Raw genomic sequence first — 27,372 nt, forward strand, 5'->3', positions numbered from 1 at the left:
GGAGGCACAGCTCAGACATGGCCCAATACACACACACACACACACGTGTGTCTCTGGGTAATGGAGGCACAGCTCAGACATGACCCAATTCACACACACACACACGTGTCTCTGGGTAATGGAGGCACAGCTCAGACATGGCCCCATTCACACACAAGTCTCTGGGTAATGGAGGCACAGCTCAGACATGGCCCAATTCACACACACACACACACACACGTGTCTCTGGGTAATGGAGGCACAGCTCAGACATGGCCCCATTCACACACAAGTCTCTGGGTAATGGAGGCACAGCTCAGACATGGCCCAATTCACACACACACACACACACACGTGTCTCTGGGTAATGGAGGCACAGCTCAGACATGGCCCAATTCACACACACACACACACACACACACACACACACACACGTGTCTCTGGGTAATGGAGGCACAGCTCAGACATGGCCCAATTCACACACACGTCTCTGGGTAATGGAGGCACAGCTCAGACATGGCCCAATTCACACACACACACGTGTCTCTGGGTAATGGAGGCACAGCTCAGACATGGCCCAATTCACGCACACGTGTCTCTGGGTAATGGAGGCACAGCTCAGACATGGCCCAATTCACACACACGTCTCTGGGTAATGGAGGCACAGCTCAGACATGGCCCAATTCACACACACACACACACACGTGTCTCTGGGTAATGGAGGCACAGCTCAGACATGGCCCAATTCACACACACACACACACACACACACACGTGTCTCTGGGTAATGGAGGCACAGCTCAGACATGGCCCAATTCACACACACGTCTCTGGGTAATGGAGGCACAGCTCAGACATGGCCCAATTCACACACACACACACACACACACGTGTCTCTGGGTAATGGAGGCACAGCTCAGACATGGCCCAATTCACACACACGCGTGTCTCTGGGTAATGGAGGCACAGCTCAGACATGACCCAATTCACACACACACACACACGTGTCTCTGGGTAATGGAGGCACAGCTCAGACATGGCCCAATTCACACACACACACGTGTCTCTGGGTAATGGAGGCACAGCTCAGACATGGCCCAATTCACACACACACACACACACACACACACGTGTGTCTCTGGGTAATGGAGGCACAGCTCAGACATGACCCAATTCACACACACACACACACACACGTGTCTCTGGGTAATGGAGGCACAGCTCAGACATGGCCCAATTCACACACACACACACACACACACACACACACACACACACACGTGTCTCTGGGTAATGGAGGCACAGCTCAGACATGGCCCAATTCACACACACGTCTCTGGGTAATGGAGGCACAGCTCAGACATGGCCCAATTCACACACACACACACGTGTCTCTGGGTAATGGAGGCACAGCTCAGAAATGGCCCAATTCACACACACACGCGTGTCTCTGGGTAATGGAGGCACAGCTCAGACATGGCCCAATCCACACACACACGTGTCTCTGGGTAATGGAGGCACAGCTCAGACATGGCCCAATTCACACACACACACACGTCTCTGGGTAATGGAGGCACAGCTCAGACATGGCCCAATTCACACACACACACACGTGTCTCTGGGTAATGGAGGCACAGCTCAGACATGGCCCAATTCACACACACGTCTCTGGGTAATGGAGGCACAGCTCAGACATGGCCCAATTCACACACACACACACACACACACACACACGTGTCTCTGGGTAATGGAGGCAAAGCTCAGAAATGGCCCAATTCACACACACACACACACACACACACACACGTGTCTCTGGGTAATGGAGGCACAGCTCAGACATGGCCCAATCCACACACACACACACACACACGTGTCTCTGGGTAATGGAGGCACAGCTCAGACATGGCCCAATTCACACACACACACACACACGTCTCTGGGTAATGGAGGCACAGCTCAGACATGGCCCAATTCACACACACACGTTTCTGGGTAATGGAGGCACAGCTCAGACATGGCCCAATTCACACACACACACACACACACACACACACGTGTCTCTGGGTAATGGAGGCACAGCTCAGACATGGCCCAATTCACACACACGTCTCTGGGTAATGGAGGCACAGCTCAGACATGGCCCAATTCACACACACACACACGTGTCTCTGGGTAATGGAGGCACAGCTCAGACATGGCCCAATTCACACACACACACACACACACACACACACACACACACGTGTCTCTGGGTAATGGAGGCACAGCTCAGACATGGCCCAATTCACACACACACACACGTGTCTCTGGGTAATGGAGGCACAGCTCAGACATGGCCCAATTCACACACACACACACGTGTCTCTGGGTAATGGAGGCACAGCTCAGACATGGCCCAATTCACACACACGTCTCTGGGTAATGGAGGCACAGCTCAGACATGGCCCAATTCACACACACACACACACACACACACGTGTCTCTGGGTAATGGAGGCACAGCTCAGACATGGCCCAATTCACACACACACACACACGTGTCTCTGGGTAATGGAGGCACAGCTCAGACATGACCCAATTCACACACACACACGTGTCTCTGGGTAATGGAGGCACAGCTCAGACATGGCCCAATTCACACACACACACGTCTCTGGGTAATGGAGGCACAGCTCAGACATGGCCCAATTCACACACACACACACACACGTGTCTCTGGGTAATGGAGGCACAGCTCAGACATGACCCAATTCACACACGTGTCTCTGGGTAATGGAGGCACAGCTCAGACAAGGCCCAATTCACACACACACACACGTGTCTCTGGGTAATGGAGGCACAGCTCAGACATGGCCCAATTCACACACACACGTGTCTCTGGGTAATGGAGGCACAGCTCAGACATGACCCAATTCACACACACACACACACACACACACGTGTCTCTGGGTAATGGAGGCACAGCTGAGACATGGCCCAATTCACACACACGTGTCTCTGGGTAATGGAGGCACAGCTCAGACATGACCCAATTCACACACACACACACACGTGTCTCTGGGTAATGGAGGCACAGCTCAGACATGACCCAATTCTCACACACACACACACACGTATCTCTGGGTAATGGAGGCACAGCTCAGACATGACCCAATTCACACACACACACGTGTCTCTGGGTAATGGAGGCACGGCTCAGACATGGCCCAATTCACACACACACACACACACACACACACACACACACACACACACGTGTCTCTGGGTAATGGAGGCACAGCTCAGACATGGCCCAATTCACACACACACACACACGTGTCTCTGGGTAATGGAGGCACAGCTCAGACATGACCCAATTCACACACACACACACACGTGTCTCTGGGTAATGGAGGCACAGCTCAGACATGACCCAATTCACACACACACACGTGTCTCTGGGTAATGGAGGCACAGCTCAGACATGGCCCAATTCACACACACACACGTGTCTCTGGGTAATGGAGGCACAGCTCAGACATGGCCCAATTCACACACACACGTGTCTCTGGGTAATGGAGGCACAGCTCAGACATGCCCCAATTCACACACACACACGTGTCTCTGGGTAATGGAGGCACAGCTCAGAAATGGCCCAATTCACACACACACACACACACACACACACACGTGTCTCTGGGTAATGGAGGCACAGCTCAGACATGGCCCAATCCACACACACACACACACGTGTCTCTGGGTAATGGAGGCACAGCTCAGACATGGCCCAATTCACACACACACACACACACGTCTCTGGGTAATGGAGGCACAGCTCAGACATGGCCCAATTCACACACACACGTCTCTGGGTAATGGAGGCACAGCTCAGACATGGCCCAATTCACACACACACACACACACACACACACACACACACACGTGTCTCTGGGTAATGGAGGCACAGCTCAGACATGGCCCAATTCACACACACGTCTCTGGGTAATGGAGGCACAGCTCAGACATGGCCCAATTCACACACACACACGTGTCTCTGGGTAATGGAGGCACAGCTCAGACATGGCCCAATTCACACACACACACACACACACGTGTCTCTGGGTAATGGAGGCACAGCTCAGACATGGCCCAATTCACGCACACGTGTCTCTGGGTAATGGAGGCACAGCTCAGACATGGCCCAATTCACACACACGTCTCTGGGTAATGGAGGCACAGCTCAGACATGGCCCAATTCACACACACACACACGTGTCTCTGGGTAATGGAGGCACAGCTCAGACATGGCCCAATTCACACACACACACACACACGTGTCTCTGGGTAATGGAGGCACAGCTCAGACATGGCCCAATTCACACACACGTCTCTGGGTAATGGAGGCACAGCTCAGACATGGCCCAATTCACACACACACACACACACACACACACACACACACACACACACACGTGTCTCTGGGTAATGGAGGCACAGCTCAGACATGGCCCAATTCACACACACACACGTGTCTCTGGGTAATGGAGGCACAGCTCAAACATGACCCAATTCACACACACACACACACACGTGTCTCTGGGTAATGGAGGCACAGCTCAGACATGGCCCAATACACACACACACACACACGTGTGTCTCTGGGTAATGGAGGCACAGCTCAGACATGACCCAATTCACACACACACACACACGTGTCTCTGGGTAATGGAGGCACAGCTCAGACATGGCCCAATTCACACACACGTGTCTCTGGGTAATGGAGGCACAGCTCAGACATGGCCCCATTCACACACAAGTCTCTGGGTAATGGAGGCACAGCTCAGACATGGCCCAATTCACACACACACACACACACACACGTGTCTCTGGGTAATGGAGGCACAGCTCAGACATGGCCCAATTCACACACACACACACACACACACACACACACACACACACGTGTCTCTGGGTAATGGAGGCACAGCTCAGACATGGCCCAATTCACACACACGTCTCTGGGTAATGGAGGCACAGCTCAGACATGGCCCAATTCACACACACACACGTGTCTCTGGGTAATGGAGGCACAGCTCAGACATGGCCCAATTCACGCACACGTGTCTCTGGGTAATGGAGGCACAGCTCAGACATGGCCCAATTCACACACACGTCTCTGGGTAATGGAGGCACAGCTCAGACATGGCCCAATTCACACACACACACACACACACACACACACACACGTGTCTCTGGGTAATGGAGGCACAGCTCAGACATGGCCCAATTCACACACACACACACACACACGTGTCTCTGGGTAATGGAGGCACAGCTCAGACATGGCCCAATTCACACACACGTCTCTGGGTAATGGAGGCACAGCTCAGACATGGCCCAATTCACACACACACACGTGTCTCTGGGTAATGGAGGCACAGCTTAGACATGGCCCAATTCACACACACGCGTGTCTCTGGGTAATGGAGGCACAGCTCAGACATGACCCAATTCACACACACGCGTGTCTCTGGGTAATGGAGGCACAGCTCAGACATGGCCCAATTCACACACACACACGTGTCTCTGGGTAATGGAGGCACAGCTCAGACATGGCCCAATTCACACACACACACACACACACACACACACACACGTGTGTCTCTGGGTAATGGAGGCACAGCTCAGACATGACCCAATTCACACACACACACACACACACGTGTCTCTGGGTAATGGAGGCACAGCTCAGACATGGCCCAATTCACACACACACACACACACACACACGTGTCTCTGGGTAATGGAGGCACAGCTCAGACATGGCCCAATTCACACACACACACACACACGTGTCTCTGGGTAATGGAGGCACAGCTCAGACATGGCCCAATTCACACACACACGCGTGTCTCTGGGTAATGGAGGCACAGCTCAGACATGGCCCAATCCACACACACACGTGTCTCTGGGTAATGGAGGCACAGCTCAGACATGGCCCAATTCACACACACACACGTCTCTGGGTAATGGAGGCACAGCTCAGACATGGCCCAATTCACACACACACACACACACACGTGTCTCTGGGTAATGGAGGCACAGCTCAGACATGGCCCAATTCACACACACGTCTCTGGGTAATGGAGGCACAGCTCAGACATGGCCCAATTCACACACACACACACACACACACACACACGTGTCTCTGGGTAATGGAGGCACAGCTCAGAAATGGCCCAATTCACACACACACACACGTGTCTCTGGGTAATGGAGGCACAGCTCAGACATGGCCCAATCCACACACACACACACACGTGTCTCTGGGTAATGGAGGCACAGCTCAGACATGGCCCAATTCACACACACACACACACACACACGTCTCTGGGTAATGGAGGCACAGCTCAGACATGGCCCAATTCACACACACACGTCTCTGGGTAATGGAGGCACAGCTCAGACATGGCCCAATTCACACACACACACACACACACGTGTCTCTGGGTAATGGAGGCACAGCTCAGACATGGCCCAATTCACACACACGTCTCTGGGTAATGGAGGCACAGCTCAGACATGGCCCAATTCTCACACACACGTGTCTCTGGGTAATGGAGGCACAGCTCAGACATGGCCCAATTCACACACACACACACACACACACACACACACGTGTCTCTGGGTAATGGAGGCACAGCTCAGACATGGCCCAATTCACACACACGTCTCTGGGTAATGGAGGCACAGCTCAGACATGGCCCAATTCACACACACACACACACACACACGTGTCTCTGGGTAATGGAGGCACAGCTCAGACATGGCCCAATTCACACACACACACATACGTGTCTCTGGGTAATGGAGGCACAGCTCAGACATGACCCAATTCACACACACACACACGTGTCTCTGGGTAATGGAGGCACAGCTCAGACATGGCCCAATTCACACACACACACGTCTCTGGGTAATGGAGGCACAGCTCAGACATGGCCCAATTCACACACACACACACGTGTCTCTGGGTAATGGAGGCACAGCTCAGACATGACCCAATTCACACACGTGTCTCTGGGTAATGGAGGCACAGCTCAGACATGGCCCAATTCACACACACACACACGTGTCTCTGGGTAATGGAGGCACAGCTCAGACATGGCCCAATTCACACACACACGTGTCTCTGGGTAATGGAGGCACAGCTCAGACATGACCCAATTCACACACACACACACACACACGTGTCTCTGGGTAATGGAGGCACAGCTGAGACATGGCCCAATTCACACACACGTGTCTCTGGGTAATGGAGGCACAGCTCAGACATGACCCAATTCACACACACACGTGTCTCTGGGTAATGGAGGCACAGCTCAGACATGACCCAATTCTCACACACACACACACGTATCTCTGGGTAATGGAGGCACAGCTCAGACATGACCCAATTCACACACACACACACACGTGTCTCTGGGTAATGGAGGCACGGCTCAGACATGGCCCAATTCACACACACACACACGTGTCTCTGGGTAATGGAGGCACAGCTCAGACATGGCCCAATTCACACACACACACACGTGTCTCTGGGTAATGGAGGCACAGCTCAGACATGACCCAATTCACACACACACACACGTGTCTCTGGGTAATGGAGGCACAGCTCAGACATGACCCAATTCACACACACACACGTGTCTCTGGGTAATGGAGGCACAGCTCAGACATGGCCCAATTCACACACACACGTGTCTCTGGGTAATGGAGGCACAGCTCAGACATGCCCCAATTCACACACACACACGTGTCTCTGGGTAATGGAGGCACAGCTCAGACATGGCCCAATTCACACACACACGTGTCTCTGGGTAATGGAGGCACAGCTCAGACATGGCCCAATTCACACACACACACACACACACACACACACACGTCTCTGGGTAATGGAGGCACAGCTCAGACATGACCCAATTCACACACACACACACACGTGTCTCTGGGTAATGGAGGCACAGCTCAGACATGGCCCAATTCACACACACACACACACACACACACACGTGTCTCTGGGTAATGGAGGCACAGCTCAGACATGGCCCAATTCACACACACACACACGTGTCTCTGGGTAATGGAGGCACAGCTCAGACATGACCCAATTCACACACACACACACACACACGTGTCTCTGGGTAATGGAGGCACAGCTGAGACATGGCCCAATTCACACACACGTGTCTCTGGGTAATGGAGGCACAGCTCAGACATGACCCAATTCACACACACACACACGTGTCTCTGGGTAATGGAGGCACAGCTCAGACATGACCCAATTCACACACACACACACACGTGTCTCTGGGTAATGGAGGCACAGCTCAGACATGACCCAATTCACACACACACACGTGTCTCTGGGTAATGGAGGCACGGCTCAGACATGGCCCAATTCACACACACACACACACACACACGTGTCTCCGGGTAATGGAGGCACAGCTCAGACATGGCCCAATTCACACACACACACGTCTCTGGGTAATGGAGGCACAGCTCAGACATGGCCCAATTCACACACACACACACGTGTCTCTGGGTAATGGAGGCACAGCTCAGACATGACCCAATTCACACACACACACACACACACGTGTCTCTGGGTAATGGAGGCACAGCTCAGACATGGCCCAATTCACACACACACACACGTGTCTCTGGGTAATGGAGGCACAGCTCAGACATGACCCAATTCACACACACACACACGTGTCTCTGGGTAATGGAGGCACAGCTCAGACATGGCCCAATTCACACACACGTGTCTCTGGGTAATGGAGGCACAGCTCAGACATGACCCAATACACACACACACACGTGTCTCTGGGTAATGGAGGCACAGCTCAGACATGACCCAATTCACACACACACGTGTCTCTGGGTAATGGAGGCACAGCTCAGACATGACCCAATTCACACACACACACGTGTCTCTGGGTAATGGAGGCACGGCTCAGACATGGCCCAATTCACACACACACACACGTGTCTCTGGGTAATGGAGGCACAGCTCAGACATGGCCCAATTCTCACACACGCGTGTCTCTGGGTAATGGAGGCACAGCTCAGACATGACCCAATTCACACACACACACACACACGTGTCTCTGGGTAATGGAGGCACAGCTCAGACATGGCCCAATTCACACACATGTGTCTCTGGGTAATGGAGGCACAGCTCAGACATGGCCCAATTCACACACACACACACGTGTCTCTGGGTAATGGAGGCACAGCTCAGATATGACCCAATTCACACACACACGTGTCTCTGGGTAATGGAGGCACAGCTCAGACATGGCCCAATTCACACACACACACGTGTCTCTGGGTAATGGAGGCACAGCTCAGACATGGCCCAATTCACACACACACACACACACACACACACGTGTCTCTGGGTAATGGAGGCACAGCTCAGACATGCCCCAATTCACACACACACACACGTGTCTCTGGGTAATGGAGGCACAGCTCAGACATGGCCCAATTCACACACACACGTGTCTCTGGGTAATGGAGGCACAGCTCAGACATGGCCCAATTCACACACACACACGTCTCTGGGTAATGGAGGCACAGCTCAGACATGACCCAATTCACACACACACGTGTCTCTGGGTAATGGAGGCACAGCTCAGACATGGCCCAATTCACACACACACACACGTGTCTCTGGGTAATGGAGGCACAGCTCAGACATGGCCCAATTCACACACACACGTGTCTCTGGGTAATGGAGGCACAGCTCAGACATGACCCAATTCACACACACACACACGTGTCTCTGGGTAATGGAGGCACAGCTCAGACATGACCCAATTCACACACACACACACACACGTGTCTCTGGGTAATGGAGGCACAGCTCAGACATGACCCAATTCACACACACACACGTGTCTCTGGGTAATGGAGGCACGGCTCAGACATGGCCCAATTCACACACACGTGTCTCTGGGTAATGGAGGCACAGCTCAGACATGGCCCAATCCACACACACACACACGTCTCTGGGTAATGGAGGCACAGCTCAGACATGGCCCAATTCACACACACACACACACGTGTCTCTGGGTAATGGAGGCACAGCTCAGACATGACCCAATTCACACACACACACACGTCTCTGGGTAATGGAGGCACAGCTCAGACATGGCCCAATTCACACACACACGTGTCTCTGGGTAATGGAGGCACAGCTCAGACATGACCCAATTCACACACACACACACACACACACACACACACACGTGTCTCTGGGTAATGGAGGCACGGCTCAGACATGACCCAATACACACACACGTGTCTCTGGGTAATGGAGGCACAGCTCAGACATGACCCAATTCACACACACACACGTGTCTCTGGGTAATGGAGGCACAGCTCAGACATGACCCAATTCACACACACACACACGTGTCTCTGGGTAATGGAGGCACGGCTCAGACATGGCCCAATTCACACACACACACACACACACGTGTCTCTGGGTAATGGAGGCACAGCTCAGACATGGCCCAATTCTCACACACACGTGTCTCTGGGTAATGGAGGCACAGCTCAGACATGGCCCAATTCTCACACACGCGTGTCTCTGGGTAATGGAGGCACAGCTCAGACATGACCCAATTCACACACACACACACACACGTGTCTCTGGGTAACGGAGGCACAGCTCAGACATGGCCCAATTCACACACACACACACACACACACACACACACACACGTGTCTCTGGGTAATGAAGGCACAGCTCAGACATGGCCCAATTCACACACACACACGTGTCTCTGGGTAATGGAGGCACGGCTCAGACATGGCCCAATTCACACACACACACACACACACACGTGTCTCTGGGTAATGGAGGCACAGCTCAGACATGACCCAATTCACACACACACACACACACACACACGTGTCTCTGGGTAATGGAGGCACGGCTCAGACATGGCCCAATTCACACACACACACACACACACACACACACGTGTCTCTGGGTAATGGAGGCACAGCTCAGACATGGCCCAATTCACACACACACACACACACACACACGTGTCTCTGGGTAATGGAGGCACAGCTCAGACATGGCCCAATTCACACACACACACACACACACACACACGTGTCTCTGGGTAATGGAGGCACAGCTCAGACATGGCCCAATTCACACACACACACACACACACACACACATGTCTCTGGGTAATGGAGGCACAGCTCAGACATGGCCCAATTCACACACACACACACACACACACACGTGTCTCTGGGTAATGGAGGCACGGCTCAGACATGGCCCAATTCACACACACACACACACACACACACACACACACACGTGTCTCTGGGTAATGGAGGCACAGCTCAGACATGGCCCAATTCACACACACACACACACGTGTCTCTGGGTAATGGAGGCACGGCTCAGACATGGCCCAATTCACACACACACACACACACACACACACACACACACACACACGTGTCTCTGGGTAATGGAGGCACAGCTCAGACATGGCCCAATTCACACACACACACACACACACACACACACACACGTCTCTGGGTAATGGAGGCACAGCTCAGACATGGCCCAATTCACACACATTTCTTTCTCTATATGAGCTGTGTATCCACTGAGCTATAGATATATAGCAATGGCAGTACAACTCATACATCAGCCACGCGTGTCCCCGTCGTTTACACGCCGCTCACCTGCACAGCAGCCATGTCTTCGTTGCAGCTGGCTATATACCACGCAGAGGGCGGAACTTCCGGGTACAAGTCGCCTGCCCACCGCAAAGGAAGCGGAAATCAGTGTGGCGTGTGCCCAGTGCTGACCTCAGAGTATCGACCAATGACTAAACGTCGTTTCGGAGAGCCAGCCAATCACAGGGGCGCACACTAGCAGGTCAGCCAGCCCTACACCGGAAGTCAGTCTGCTTGGCCGTGAGAGCAGCGCCCAGTACACCGCTAATAAACAGTAGGAGAGGAGACTGATAGTGACACAAATGCTAATAGTCTTCAGGGTCACTTCTTCCCCTTGTATTTCAGTCAGCAGTGTCAGTAAGCGGAAGTGCTGAATGGTGGCAGCCGTGTCTCATTCTCTTTCCACAGATGTGTCACTTGGGCGCCCTCTGCTGGACAATACTGTGTAATACAGGGTTTGCAAATAATCGTGATTTTATGTAGAGAGAACAGCTCCTAGCTGTGTATAATATGTAAGCTGATAACTATAGTATAACGTTAGGCGTGGGATACTTTGTATAGTATTAATGGACAATGTTAGGGAACCTCAGGAAGACGCTTCAGGAAGACACTGGCGGAGGGCTCCCTGAAATGTCTTTTTTGACAATAGTTTGGCCTTGTTTCCGCCTACTTTTATTAATTTCTTCTAGAAGGTCCTGGCAGCTTCCAGGTGGTTGCACAGCGAGTCGTTTTCACATTGCCGTTCATTAATGTTGGAAGTTTTTTTTATTTTGGTGCTTTTTTAGGTGGGCTCCAGGCAGAATGAAGAAGATGCCCTTCTGTACGTCTACGGGATTTTTTTTAAGCAGATCCTCTCCAAAATCCTTCTTAACCAGTTCAATACCAGCCCACTTTCCCTGTTTTTTTTTTGTACGTGGGGCTTGATTTTTATATTATTATATACTTTTTTTTATTTATTTGGCGATATCGTCGGCAAAATCGAGGGAATATGTCTTTTTTATTTTTTATATAAAGACAAAGCACCACCAAAATATATTTCCAAATTTCTCTTCTCTCTATGACAATTATTTTTGTCGGTCACATTTTTTTTTCCTATAAGGCAGGGCTAGTAACAGCGATTTGGAGAGGCAGTGACTTTTTACTTTCATTTTCACTCATTGTGTCATCAATGAGATCATAAAAGACATTTCAACCTTGAATTACAATTTTCTATATCTGGTTTCCCCTGTAACTTGGTTTGCCGTATTTCTCCCAGTTACAGGGGAAATTCAGCCAGTATACATAACATATACATCACCGCCTTTCCTGCCTCGGAAACTGGTGAATCCCCACAGTGCACAGTGCGTGCGCTCTGGGTTTCATAAGTCTGCAGTTGCACAGAGTGACTGCAGACTTATCACTTTAGACAGGACAACCCCTTTAAAGGGAACCTGTCACCTGAATTTGGCGGGACCGGTTTGGGGTCATATGGGCGGAGTTTTCGGGTGTTTGATTCACCCTTTCCTTACCCGCTGGCTGCATGCTGGCTGCAATATTGGATTGAAGTTCATTCTCTGTCCTCCGTAGTACAAGCCTGCACAAGGTGCAATCTTGCCTTGCCCAGGCATGTACTATGAAGGACAGAGAATGAACTTCAATCCAATATTGCAGCCAGCATGCAGCCAGCGGGTAAGGAAAGGGTGAATCAAAAACCCCGCCTCCATGGCTGAAGATTCTTCCCTCCAAATTCAGGTGACAGTGTCCCTTTAAGCAGCGAGCAGGTTTTTCAGAGACTGTCCTGCTTTTCTCATACTGAGCATGCCCACAGGACGACCTCCCATTGGAGGTCGGGGGTCACACGCTCAGGTCCTATAGCAGCTCCTATTGGACCACTAGGAAGGTCCTTGAGTGCTACAGCTATAAAAGGTTCGCATGGCCCCATGGCCATGCGCTAGTATAAACCTATTATCGTGTGTGTGTGTGGATGTGTGCTTGTTCTGGTGATTGCTCCTTAATCATTCCCATTCCTTGTGTTGTTGAATGTTTGCAAATGTTGGAGCTATCTAGCACCTGACAGTGCTATCCTACACCAGAGCATGATCTGTACTGCGTCAAACCAGCAGTGTCCACCTGCACGGCACTGCATGCACTCTGTGCTATAAGAACATATATACGGGAAGACGTATATAGAAAAAAATAGAAAGTTTTATTTAAAGAAAAAATACAATACACAAAATAGTTAAAAATAGCCACTAGTGTCTGGAAAAAGTCAAACTAGATCTAAGTGGCACCACTAATAATATCAAGACCGTCATATTCTTTGTCTTAACATACTGTGACCCTTCCGATATATATGGATGCAGCTATGGTGGATTATTGTCAGGGACTATTGCTTCAGATTGTTTTTTGTGATATATGGGTTGCTACCCAATATAACATTGTTATTATATGCCAGCTACTTATCATTATATATTTTTTGCCCCCTACCCAAGGTGGTGCCAATTAGCCAGTAGTGTCTGGAGAAAAGTCAAACTAGATCTATTTTTAACTTTTGTGTAGTGTCTTTTTCTTTAACCCCTTAGTGACAGAGCCAATTTGGTACTTAACCCCTTCAAGACCCAGCCTATTTTGACCTTAAAGACCTTGCCGTTTTTTGCAATTCTGACCAGTGTCCCTTTATGAGGTAATAACTCAGGAACGCTTCAACGGATCCTAGCGGTTCTGAGATTGTTTTTTCGTGACATATTGGGCTTCATGTTAGTGGTAAATTTAGGTCAATAAATTCTGCATTTATTTGTGATAAACACGGAAATTTGGCGAAAATGTTGAAAATTTCGCAATTTTCACATTTTGAATTTTTATTCTGTTAAACCAGAGAGATATGTGACACAAAATAGTTAATAAATAACATTTCCCACATGTTTACTTTACATCAGCACAATTTTGGAAACAAAATTTTTTTTTGTTAGGAAGTTATAAGGGTTAAAATTTGACCAGCGATTTGTCATTTTTACAACGAAATTTACAAAACCATTTTTTTTAGGGACCACCTCACATTTGAAGTCAGTTTGAGGGGTCTATATGGCTGAAAATACCCAAAAGTGACACCATTCTAAAACTGCACCCCTCAAGGTACTCAAAACCACATTCAAGAAGTTTATTAACCCTTCAGGTGCTTCACAGCAGCAGAAGCAACATGGAAGGAAAAAATGAACATTTAACTTTTTAGTCACAAAAATTATCTTTTAGCAACAATTTTTTTATTTTCCCAATGGTAAAAGGAGAAACTGAACCACGAAAGTTGTTGTCCAATTTGTCCTGAGTACGCTGATACCTCATATGTGGGGGTAAACCACTGTTTGGGCGCACGGCAGGGCTTGGAAGGGAAGGAGCGCCATTTGACTTTTTGAATCAAAAATTGGCTCCACTCTTTAGCGGACACCATGTCACGTTTGGAGAGCCCCCGTGTGCCTAAAAATTGGAGCTCCCCCACAAATGACCCCATTTTGGAAACTAGACGCCCCAAGGAACTTATCTAGATGCATAGTGAGCACTTTGAACCCCCAGGTGCTTCACAAATTGATCCGTAAAAATGAAAAAGTACTTTTTTTTCACAAAAAAATTCTTTTAGCCTCAATTTTTTCATTTTCACATGGGCAACAGGATAAAATGGATCCTAAAATGTGTTGGGCAATTTCTCCTGAGTACACCAATACCTCACATGTGGGGGTAAACCACTGTTTGGGCACATGGTAAGGCTCGGAAGGGAAGGAGCGCCATTTGACTTTTTGAATGAAAAATTATTTCCATCGTTAGCGGACACCATGTCGCGTTTGGATAGCTCCTGTGTGCCTAAACATTGGCGCTCCCCCACAAGTGACCCCATTTTGGAAACTAGACCCCCCAAGGAACTTATTTAGATGCCTAGTGAGCACTTTAAACCCTCAGGTGCTTCACAAATTGATCTGTAAAAATGAAAAAGTACTTTTTTTTCACAAAAAAATTATTTTCGCCTCAATTTTTTCATTTTCACATGGGCAGTAGGATAAAATGGATCATAAAATTTGTTGGGCAATTTCTCCCGAGTACGCCGATACCTCATATGTGGGGGTAAACCACTGTTTGGGCACACGGCAGGGCTCGGAAGGGAAGGCGCGCCATTTGACTTTTTGAATGGAAAATTAGCTCCAATTGTTAGCGGACACCATGTCGCGTTTGGAGAGCCCCCTGTGTGCCTAAACATTGGAGCTCCCCCACAAGTGACCCCATTTTGGAAACTAGACCCCCCAAGGAACTTATCTAGATGCATATTGAGCACTTTAAACCCCCAGGTGCTTCACAGAAGTTTATAACGCAGAGCCATGAAAATAAAAAATAATTTTTCTTTCCTCAAAAATGATTTTTTAGCCTGGAATTTCCTATTTTGCCAAGGATAATGGGAGAAATTGGACCCCAAATATTGTTGTCCAGTTTGTCCTGAGTACGCTGATACCCCATATGTGGGGGTAAACCACTGTTTGGGCGCACGGCAGGGCTCGGAAGGGATGGCACGCCATTTGGCTTTTTAAATGGAAAATTAGCTCCAATCATTAGCGGACACCATGTCACGTTTGGAAAGCCCCTGTGTGCTTAAACATTGGAGATCCCCCAGAAATGACACCATTTTGGAAACTAGACCCCCAAAGGAACTAATCTAGATGTGTGGTGAGGACTTTGAACCCCCAAGTGCTTCACAGAAGTTTATAACGCAGAGCCATGAAAATAAAAAAAAAAATTATTTTCTCAAAAATGATCTTTTAGCCTGCAATTTTTTATTTTCCCAAGGGTAACAGGAGAAATTTGACCCCAAAAGTTGTTGTCCAGTTTCTCCTGAGTACGCTGATACCCCATATGTGGGGGTAAATCACTGTTTGGGCACATGCCGGGGCTCGGAAGTGAAGTAGTGACGTTTTGAAATGCAGACTTTGATGGAATGCTCTGTGGGCGTCACGTTGCGTTTGCAGAGCCCCTGATGTGGCTTAACAGTAGAAACCCCCCACAAGTGACCCCATTTTGGAAACTAGACCCCCAAAGGAACTTATCTAGATGTGTGGTGAGCACTTTGAACCCCCAAGTGCTTCATAGAAGTTTATAATGCAGAGCCGTGAAAATAATAAATACGTTTTCTTTCCTCAAAAATAATTATTTAGCCCAGAATTTTTTAATTTTCCCAAGGGTAACAGGAGAAATTTGACCCCAAAAGTTGTTGTCCAGTTTCTCCTGAGTACGGTGATACCCCATATGTGGGGGTAAACTACTGTTTGGGCACATGCCGGGGCTTGGAATTGAAGTAGTGACGTTTTGAAATGCAGACTTTGATGGAATGCTCTGCGGGCGTCACGTTGCGTTTGCAGAGCCCCTGATGTGCCTAAACAGTAGAAACCCCCCACAAGTGACCCCATTTTGGAAACTAGACCCTGAAAGGAACTTATCTAGATGTGTGGTGAGCACTTTGAACCCCCAAGTGCTTCATAGAAGTTTATAATGCAGAGCCGTGAAAATAATAAATACGTTTTCTTTCCTCAAAAATAATTATTTAGCCCAGAATTTTTTATTTTCCCAAGGGTTACAGGAGAAATTGGACCCCAAAAGTTGTTGTCCAGTTTCTCCTGAGTACGCTGATACCCCATATGTGGGGGTAAACCACTGTTTGGGCACACGTCGGGGCTCAGAAGGGAAGTAGTGACTTTTGAAATGCAGACTTTGATGGAATGGTCTGCGGGTGTCACGTTGCGTTTGCAGAGCCCCTGGTGTGCCTAAACAGTAGAGACCCCCCACAAGTGACCCCATTTTAGAAACTAGACCCCCCAAGGAACTTATCTAGATATGTGGTGAGCACTTTGAACCCCCAAGTGCTTCACAGACGTTTACAACGCAGAGCCGTGAAAATAAAAAATCATTTTTCTTTCCTCAAAAATTATGTTTTAGCAAGCATTTTTTTAGATTCACAAGGGTAACAGGAGAAATTGGACCCCAGTAATTGTTGCGCAGTTTGTCCTGAGTACACTGATACCCCATATGTGGGGGTAAACCACTGTTTGGGCACACGTTAGGGCTCGGAAGTGAGGGAGCACCATTTGACTTTTTGAATACGAGATTGGCTGGAATCAATGGTGGCGCCATGTTGCGTTTGGAGACCCCTGATGTGCCTAAACAGTGGTAACCCCTCAATTCTAACTCCAACACTAACCCCAACACACCCCTAACCCTAATCCCAACTGTAGCCATAACCCTAATCACAACACTAACCCCAACACACCCCTAACCCTAATCCCAACTGTAGCCATAATCCTAATCACAACCCTAACCCCAACACACCCCTAACCACAACACTAACCCCAACACACCCCTAACCCTAACCACAACCCTAATTCCAACCCTAACCCTAAGGCTATGTGCCCACGTTGCGGATTCGTGTGAGATATTTCCGCACCATTTTTGAAAAATCGGCGGGTAAAAGGCACTGTGTTTTACCTGCGGATTTTCCGCCGATTTCCAGTGTTTTTTGTGCGGATTTCACCTGCGGATTCCTATTTAGGAACAGGTGTAAAACGCTGCGGAATCCGCACAAAGAATTGACATGCTGCGGAAAATACAACGCAGCGTTCCCGCGCGGTATTTTCCGCACCATGGGCACAGCGGATTTGGTTTTTCATATGTTTACATGGTACTGTAAACCTGATGGAACACTGCTGCGGATCCGCAGCCAAATCCGCACCGTGTGCACATAGCCTAATTCTAAAGGTATGTGCACACGCTGCGGATCCGCAGCAGTTTCCCATGAGTGTACAGTTCAATGTAAACCTATGGGAAACAAAAATCGCTGTACACATGCTGCGGAAAAACTGCACGGAAACGCAGCGGTTTACATTCCGCAGCATGTCACTTCTTTGTGCGGATTCCGCAGCGGTTTTACAACTGCTCCAATAGAAAATCGCAATTGTAAAACCGCAGTGAAATGCGCAGAAAAAAACGCGGTAAATCCGCCATAAATCCGCAGCGGTTTAGCACTGCGGATTTATCAAATCCGCAGCGGAAAAATCCGCAGAGGACCAGAATACGTGTGCACATTCCTAACCCTAACCCTAGCCCTAACCCTACCCCTAACCCTAACCCTACCCCTAACCCTACCCCTAACCCTACCCCTACCCCTAACCCTAACCCTACCCCTAGCCCTAACCCTAACCCTACCCCTAACCCTACCCCTAACCCTAACCCTATTCTAACATTAGTGGAAAAAAAAAAATTTCTTTATTTTTTTATTGTCCCTACCTATGGGGGTGACAAAGGGGGGGGGGTCATTTATTATTTTTTTTATTTTGATCACTGAGATAGATTATATCTCAGTGATCAAAATGCACTTTGGAACGAATCTGCCGGCCGGCAGATTCGGCGGGCGCACTGCGCATGCGCCCGCCATTTTGGAAGATGGCGGCGCCCGGGAGAAGACGGACGGGACCACGGCTGGATCGGTAAGTATGATAGGGTGGGGGGGGGGACCACGGGGGGGGGATCGGAGCACGGGGGGGGGGAATCGGAGCGCGGGAGGGGTGGAACGGAGCGCGGGGGGCGTGGAACGGAGCACGGGGGGGCTGGAATGGAGCACGGGGGGGTGGAACGGAGCACGGGGGGGGTGGATCGGAGTGCAGGGGGGGTGATTGGAGCACGGGGGGGTGATTGGAGCACGGGGGGAGTGGACACGAGCACGGGGGGGAGCGGAGCACTGGACGGAGGGGAGCCGGAGCAGTGTACCGGCCAGATCGGGGGGGTGGGGGGGCGATCGGAGGGGTGGGGTGGGGGCACACTAGTATTTCCAGCCATGGCCGATGATATTTCAGCATCGGCCATGGCTGGATTGTAATATTTCACCCGTTATAATAGGTGAAATATTACAAATCGCTCTGATTGGCAGTTTCACTTTCAACAGCCAATCAGAGCGATCGTAGCCACGAGGGGGTGAAGCCACCCCCCCTGGGCTAAACTACCACTCCCCCTGTCCCTGCAGATCGGGTGAAATGGGAGTTAACCCTTTCACCCGATCTGCAGGGACGCGATCTTTCCATGACGCCGCATAGGCGTCATGGGTCGGAATGGCACCGACTTTCATGACGCCTACGTGGCGTCAAAGGTCGGGAAGGGGTTAATGACCCATCCAATTTTTACATTTCTGACCACTGTCACTTTATGAGGTTATAACTCTGGAACGCTTTAACGGATCCCGCTGAGTGATTCTGAGATTGTTTTTTTCGTGACATATTGTACTTCATGTTAGTGGTAACATTTCTTCGATATTACTTATTATTTATTAAAAAAATGGAAATATGGCGAAAATTTTTAAAATGTTGCAATTTTCAAACTTTGTATTTTTATGCCCTTAAATCAGAGAGATATGTCACGAAACATAGTTAATAAATAACATTTCCCACATGTCTAGTTTACATCAGCACAATTTTGGAAACAACATTTTTTTTTTTAGGGAGTTATAAGGGTTAAAAGTTGACCAGCAATTTCTCATTTTTACAACACCATTTTTTTTAGGGACCACATCACATTTGAAGTCATTTTGAGGGGTCTATATGATAGAAAATAACCAAGTGTGACACCATTCTAAAAACTGCACCCCTCAAGGTTCTCAAAACCACATTCAAGAAGTTTATTAACCCTTTATGTGCTTCACAGGAACTGAAACAATGTGGAATGAAAAAATGAACATTTAACTTTTTTTTGCAAACATTTTACTTTAGAACAATTTTTTTTATTTTCACAAGTGTAAAAACAGAAATTAAACCATAAAATTTGTTGTGCAATTTCTCCTGAATACGCCAATACCCCATATGTGGGGGTAAACCACTGTTTCGGCGCACCGTAGAGCTTGGAAGTGAAGGAGCGCAGTTTGACTTTTTCAATGCAGAATTGGCTGGAATTGAGATTGGACGCCATGTCGTGTTTGGAGAGCCCCTGATGTGCCTAAACAGTGGAAACCCCCCACAAGTGACACCATTTTGGAAACTAGACCCCTTAAGGAACTTATCTAGATGAGTGGTGAGCACTTTGAGCCCCCAAGTGCTTCACAGAAGTTTATAACGTAGAGCCGTGAAAATAAAAAATCGCATTTGTTTACACAAAAATGATCTTTTCGCCCACAAATTCTTATTTTCACAAGGGTAACAGGAGAAATTAGACCACAAAAGTTGTTTTGCAATTTCTCTTAAGTACGTCAATACCCCATATGTGGGGGTAAACCACTGTTTGGGCGCACCGCAGAGCTTGGAAGAGAAGGAGTGTCGTTTTACTTTTTCAATGTAGAATTGGCTGGAATTGAGATCGAACGCCATGTCGCGTTTGGAGAGCCCCAGATGTGCCTAAACGGTGGAAACCCCCCACAAGTGACACCATTTTGTAAACTAGACCCCTTAAGGAACTTACCTAGATGTGTGTTGAGCACTTTAAACCCCCAGGTGCTTCACAGAAGTTTATAACGTAGAGCCGTGAAAATAAAAAATCGCATTTTTTTTCTACAAAAATGATTTTTTTTTGCCCCCAAATTTTTATTTTCACAAGGGTAACAGGAGAAATTAGACCACAAAAGTTGTTGTGAAATTTCTCCTGAGTACGTCATTACCCCATATGTGGGGTAAACCACTGTTTGGGCGCACGGCAGAGCTTGGAAGAGAAGGAGTGCCGTTTTACTTTTTCAATGTAGAATTGGCTGGAATTGAGATCGGACGCCATGTCGCGTTTGGAGAGCCTCTGATGTGCCTAAACAATAGAAACCCCCACAAGTGACCCCATTTTGGAAACTAGACCCCCAATGGAACTTATCTAGATGTGTGGTGAGAACTTTGAATGCCCAAGTGCTTCACAGAAGTTTCTAATGCAGAGTCGTGAAAATAAAAAATATTTTTTTTTCCACAAAAAAGATTTTTTAGCCCCCAAGTTTTTATTTTCACAAGAGTAACAAAAGAAATTTGGACCCCAAACGTTGTTGTTCAATTTGTCCTGAGTATGCTGGTACCCCATATGTGAGGGTAAACCACTGTTTGGGCGCACGGCAGAGCTCGGAAGGAAGGAGCGCCGTTTTGGAATGCAGACTTTGATAGAATGGTCTGTGGGCGTTATGTTGCGTTTGCAGAGCCCCTCATGTACCTAAACAGTAGAAACCCCCCACAAATGACCCCATTTTGGAAACTAGACCCCCCAAGGAACTTATTTAGATGTGTGGTAAGAACTTTGAATGCCCAAGTGCTTCACAGAAATTTAGAATGCAGAGTCGTGAAACTAAAAAATATTTTTTTTTCCACAAAAAAGATTTTGTAGCCCCCAAGTTTTTATTTTCACAAGGGTAACAGGAGAAATTGGACCCCAAAAGTTTGACTTTTTGAGCGCAAAATAGGCTGTCGTGTTTGGAGTCCCCTTGATGTACCTAAACAGTGGAAACCCCCCAATTCTAACTCCAACCCTAACCCCAACACACCCCTAACCCTCATCCCAACCCGATCCATAATCCTAATCCCAACCCTAACGATAATCACAATCCTAACCCCAAAACAACCCTAATGTCAACCCTAACCATAACCCTAATCAAAACCCTAAATCCAACACACCCCTAATCCTAATCTCAACCGTAACCTCAAACCTAACCCTAATCCCAATACACCCCTAATCCCAACCCTAACCTTAACCCTAATCCCAAACCTAACCCTAATCCTATTTAAAAAAACTGACCGTCATATCCAAACATAGACTAAGTGTGAACAGGTGCAGAACCTAGAGTCACCAACTCGTATACAGTCAAGTAAATAAGGCAGCACACTGCAGTGCTGAAACATGCAAACATGAAACATGAAAATTGAACTGCATTACTGCACTAGAAATATGAAAAATGAGAGCGCTTAGCGCATAAAAGTGGCCAATTTTATGTTTACCTGGTATCCATTTTAGGGCATCTCTCTTATACCAGGCCCTACACTTTCCTTTCCTCGTAGAGAATAAATGTCTCTATCTGAATGGGTACCTGTGAAACCCCTTCTTAGACTAAAATTCTCTCTCTCTGTGGAGGGGTTATGGACCTGTTGCGATTAAAACACCTGTGGCTAAGAGGCGGAGTGCTCGGCCAGAAGGCTAAAGAATACATTTCAAAAAACTGACCGTCACATCCAAACATAGACTAAGTGTGAACAGGTGCTGAACCTAGAAAAATGAGAGCGTTTAGCGCCTAAAAATGGCCAATTTTATGTGTACCTGGTAGCCACTTTAGGACCTGGTATAAGAGAGATGCCCTAAAGTGGCTACCAGGTACACATAAAATTGGCCATTTCTCAGTCGCCCATGACAGCACTACCAGAGAGAGGGGATCCGCCCTTCAGGGACAGGAAACCTACAGGATAAAAGGGCGGTACCTAAACGGTCAAAGAGATCAGAGATTAATGGTAATGGATATTTGTTCTTCACCGTTATGTTGATCAAACCTCTATAATCTATACATGGACGAAGAGAGCCGTCTTTTTTCTTGACAAAAAAGAAACCGGCTCCTGCTGGCGAAGAGGATTTCCGAATGAAACCTTTGGCAAGGTTCTCCTGAACGTACTCCGACATGGCTTGAGTCTCTGCAGGGGAGAGGGGGTAGATTCTTCCTCGCGGAAGCATGGTACCAGGAACCAGGTCTATTGGACAGTCATAGGACCGATGTGGAGGAAGATTCTCCGCTTCCTTCTTATTGAAAACATCAGAAAAAGAAGAGTAGACAGAAGGCAGACCAGAAAGAACAAGGGAAGAGGAAGAGTCACCCACAGGACGTACTGACGACAGACACCGAGCCCGACAGGAATCCCCCCAATAAAGAATATTGCCATTATGCCAATCAAATGTGGGCTCGTGGGTAAGCCTAAAAGCACAGGATGAGAAATATTGGCTAAAACGTAAAACGCAATTTTCTCCTTGTGTAAAACCCCTACTTGAAGTTCTACTACCTGTGTGACCTGGGTTACAGTCTCCTGCAAGGGTTTGCCGTCCACCGAAGCAAGAAAAAATGCCAGTTCAATTTTCGTGTTTCATGTTTGCATGTTTCGGCGCTGCAGTGTGCTGCCTTATTTACTTGACTGTATACGAGTTGGTGTGTTGTGAATTCTGCTCTTGGGTTCCCTCCAGTGGTTGTAGGTGGGAATGCAGTTGTCTCTGAGTCGCAGTCCTGGCCAGGCGTATCTGCTGATTGCAGTTCTGACTGGGATATTTAGGTGTGCAGGAATCATTAGTCCTTTCCAGTTGTCAATGTTTCTTGTGAAGTGTTGGATCACTTTCTAGCTTCTCCTGCTTAGCTGCCAATTCAGCAAAGATAAGTGTCTGTTTCTTTTTCTGTGGCACACATGCAGTGTGCTTATATTCTGTGCTATTCATTTGTTTTTCTCTTGTCCAGCTTAGACTGTCAGTGTTTTCTCAGTCTTGTTGGATTCTCTGGAGTTGCAGATATACACTCCACATCTTTAGTTAGATGGTGGAGTTTTTGTATTTTCTGCTGTGGATATTTTTGGAAGGATTTTTAATACTGACCGCTTAGTATCCTGTCCTATCCTTTCCTATTTAGCTAGTGTGTGCCTCATTTGCTAAATCCTGTTTCCTGCCTGCGTGTGTCTTTTCCTCTTCTACTCACAGTCAATATTTGTTGGGGGCTGCCTATCCTTTGGGGTTCTGCTCTGAGGCAAGGTAGAAATTCCTATTTCCATCTATAGGGGTATTTAGTCCTCCGGCTGTGTCGAGGTGTCTAGGTTTTGTTAGGCACACCCCACGGCTACTTCTAGTTGCGGTGTTAAGATCAGGGTTTGCGGTCAGTATAGTTACCACCTACTCCAGTGAAAGTTTTCATGCTGCTCCAAGGTCACCTGATCATAACAGTACAACTGGCCAATAATGAGTTAAATGCATCTCAGAAGAAGGGAAGAAAGGTCTTGAGCCATTTTTTTTCCCTTCAATCTACTTTGTCTTCTCCTCCCTCTTTATCTCTGGGTGGCTGAAGAGCCTTGTGCTAGCATGAATGTTCAGGAATTAGCTTCTTGTGTACACCAGCTTGCTGCTAGGGTACAGGGTATTTCTGATTATATTGTTCAGTCTCCTGCTTTAGAACCGAAGATTCCTACTCCTGATTTGTTTTTTTGGTGACAGGTCCAAATTTTTGAGTTTTAAAAACAACTGTAAACTGTTTTTTTGCTTTGAGACCTCGATCCTCCGGTGATTCCATTCAGCAGGTTAAAATTGTCATCTCCCTGCTGCGTGGCGACCCGCAGGATTGGGCATTTTCCCTGGAATCTGGTAATCCGGCTTTGCTTGATGTAGACTGCTTTTTTCAGGCTTTGGGATTTGTCACAATCGCCGATACTTACCTTCTTCTAGTCGGCTCAGCTTCTCTGCTTCTCGGCGCATCTGCGGTCCGCGCATGCGCCGTAGGGTCTCCTCCGCCGCTCTGCCTGCTGGGAGGTTGTGACCCAGTGGCTCCGCCTCCAATATGGCGGCGCCCACCGGGTATTTCTGTTCGGCGCTTCCTCAGGTAAGCGCCTGTGTATCTTCGCTGTAGCGTTTCTGCTAGTGCCAGTGTAGTATTTGGGCCCATCCTTTGGATACCTCTCTGTGCTCCATTCCTTCTGTGTATCCTGGTTCCTCCGGTTATCCTCTGTTCCCTGTTCCCTTCTGGTTCCTGGTTCTGCCTTCACCTAATATTTGTGCTTTTTCCTTTACAGCTCTCCGCCTCGTCTCCCTCTGCGTTCCTGCTCCGCTGCTTCACCCAGTCATCCCTTTGGCTCCGGCAGTTGCGGTTCCATCCTCCTTGGGCCTGCTCCTAACACTCCCTGTATAGGGGGTGCATCCATCAGGTTTGCTCGCCCTAGGGGGCTCTGGGACCGCGACCCAGAGGGTTCACTTTTGGGTTCACTTCGTCTCTTCATCTCACCCCCGTGTAGCGTTATAGTATACACAGGCTATGGATCCCGCTGGAGCCTCTGCTGCTCAGAAAGAATTGCTCTTTCTTCGCGAAAATCAGTCCCATATGATGGCCTTCATAAAGTCCATGGACTCCCGTTTGTCCTCACTTCAGTCTTCCGATCCCGGGAATGCGTCTTTGTTGCTTAATTTGCAGCAAGAACTGGCGCAGCAGCGCGACACACAAACGCAAATTTTGTCTTATATGGCCGCTATAGATTCTCGTCTCCTCTCTCTGCAGACTTCTGCATCTACTCCCGCACCGGTCCCCGCTTCTCACGCACCTCCTCGTCTGGCAAAACCCCCACGTTATAATGGAGACCCCAAATTATGTCGGGGTTTCTTAAATCAGTGCCGTCTCCACTTTGAGCTCTTGCCCTTACAATACCCCACCGATCGGGCTAAGATAGCTTTCATAATTTCTCATCTTGAGGGGGATGCGTTGGCGTGGGTAAATCCTCTCTGGGAGCGTGACGACCATCTGATGTCACACTTAGCTGATTTCTTTGAAACATTCCGTCGAGTTTTCGACGAACCTGGTCGTCTGGCCTCTACTACCGAGTCTCTATTCAGTTTACAACAGGGGACTCTATCTGTGGGTCAGTACGCCATTCAGTTCCGCACGTTATCGTCTGACTTTGGGTGGAATAATGAGTCCTTGGTAGGGGCATTTTGGCGGGGATTATCCGGACGCATTAAGGATGAGTTGGCGGGTCGAGATACTCCTACCAATTTGGAGGATCTGATATCCCTGGCTACCCGTATTGACCTCCGATTTCAAGAGCGTGCGCGTGAGAGAAGGATTCCTCGTCCTTCCCTGCCATTACGTAGACCACCTAGTCCCAGACCCAGGGCATCTACTATCGTACCAGCGCCTGAGCCGATGCAAGTGGACCGGCTCAAGATGTCTGAGCAACGGCGCCAGGAGAGACGCACCCAAGGCTTGTGTTTCTACTGTGGCAGTGCTTCCCATCTCCTCCGTGCTTGTCCTGATCGTCCGGAAAACTCCTCCGCCTAGGTCAGGTAAGAGAGGCCTCCCTAGGTGCATGTGATACCTCTCTACCTCTTACGCTTTCCGTCCTACTTCATGTCTCTGGTAAACGCTATTCTTTGCTTGCCTACATTGACTCGGGTGCAGCCGGGAATTTTATTAGACAGGAGGAGGTTGTTAGATTTTCTGTTCCCGTTCCCTAGAAAGTCCTCTTTTTCTTGCTTCGGTGGACGGCAAACCCTTGCAGGAGACTGTAACCCAGGTCACACAGGTAGTAGAACTTCAAGTAGGGGTTTTACACAAGGAGAAAATTGCGTTTTACGTTTTAGCCAATATTTCTCATCCTGTGCTTTTAGGCTTACCCACGAGCCCACATTTGATTGGCATAATGGCAATATTCTTTATTGGGGGGATTCCTGTCGGGCTCGGTGTCTGTCGTCAGTACGTCCTGTGGGTGACTCTTCCTCTTCCCTTGTTCTTTCTGGTCTGCCTTCTGTCTACTCTTCTTTTTCTGATGTTTTCAATAAGAAGGAAGCGGAGAATCTTCCTCCACATCGGTCCTATGACTGTCCAATAGACCTGGTTCCTGGTACCATGCTTCCGCGAGGAAGAATCTACCCCCTCTCCCCTGCAGAGACTCAAGCCATGTCGGAG

General features: G+C 48.6%; 1 protein-coding gene across 1 annotated transcript in view; it reads right to left on the minus strand.

The window, feature by feature from the left end:
• NGDN (neuroguidin) overlaps window positions 1-12,094 on the minus strand; it is a 28,655-nt gene extending 16,561 nt beyond the window's left edge. Inside the window, exon 1 of the mRNA XM_069761804.1 lies at window positions 11,751-12,094. Coding sequence (XP_069617905.1) covers window positions 11,751-11,765 — 15 coding nt within the window. The 5' untranslated portion in view covers window positions 11,766-12,094. The remainder of the gene's footprint in view (window positions 1-11,750) is intronic.
• Between the last annotated feature and the right edge of the window lie 15,278 nt (window positions 12,095-27,372).

The sequence above is a fragment of the Ranitomeya imitator genome, chromosome 1, assembly GCF_032444005.1.
Source record: "Ranitomeya imitator isolate aRanImi1 chromosome 1, aRanImi1.pri, whole genome shotgun sequence".
NCBI classification, from domain to species: Eukaryota; Metazoa; Chordata; class Amphibia; order Anura; family Dendrobatidae; genus Ranitomeya; species Ranitomeya imitator.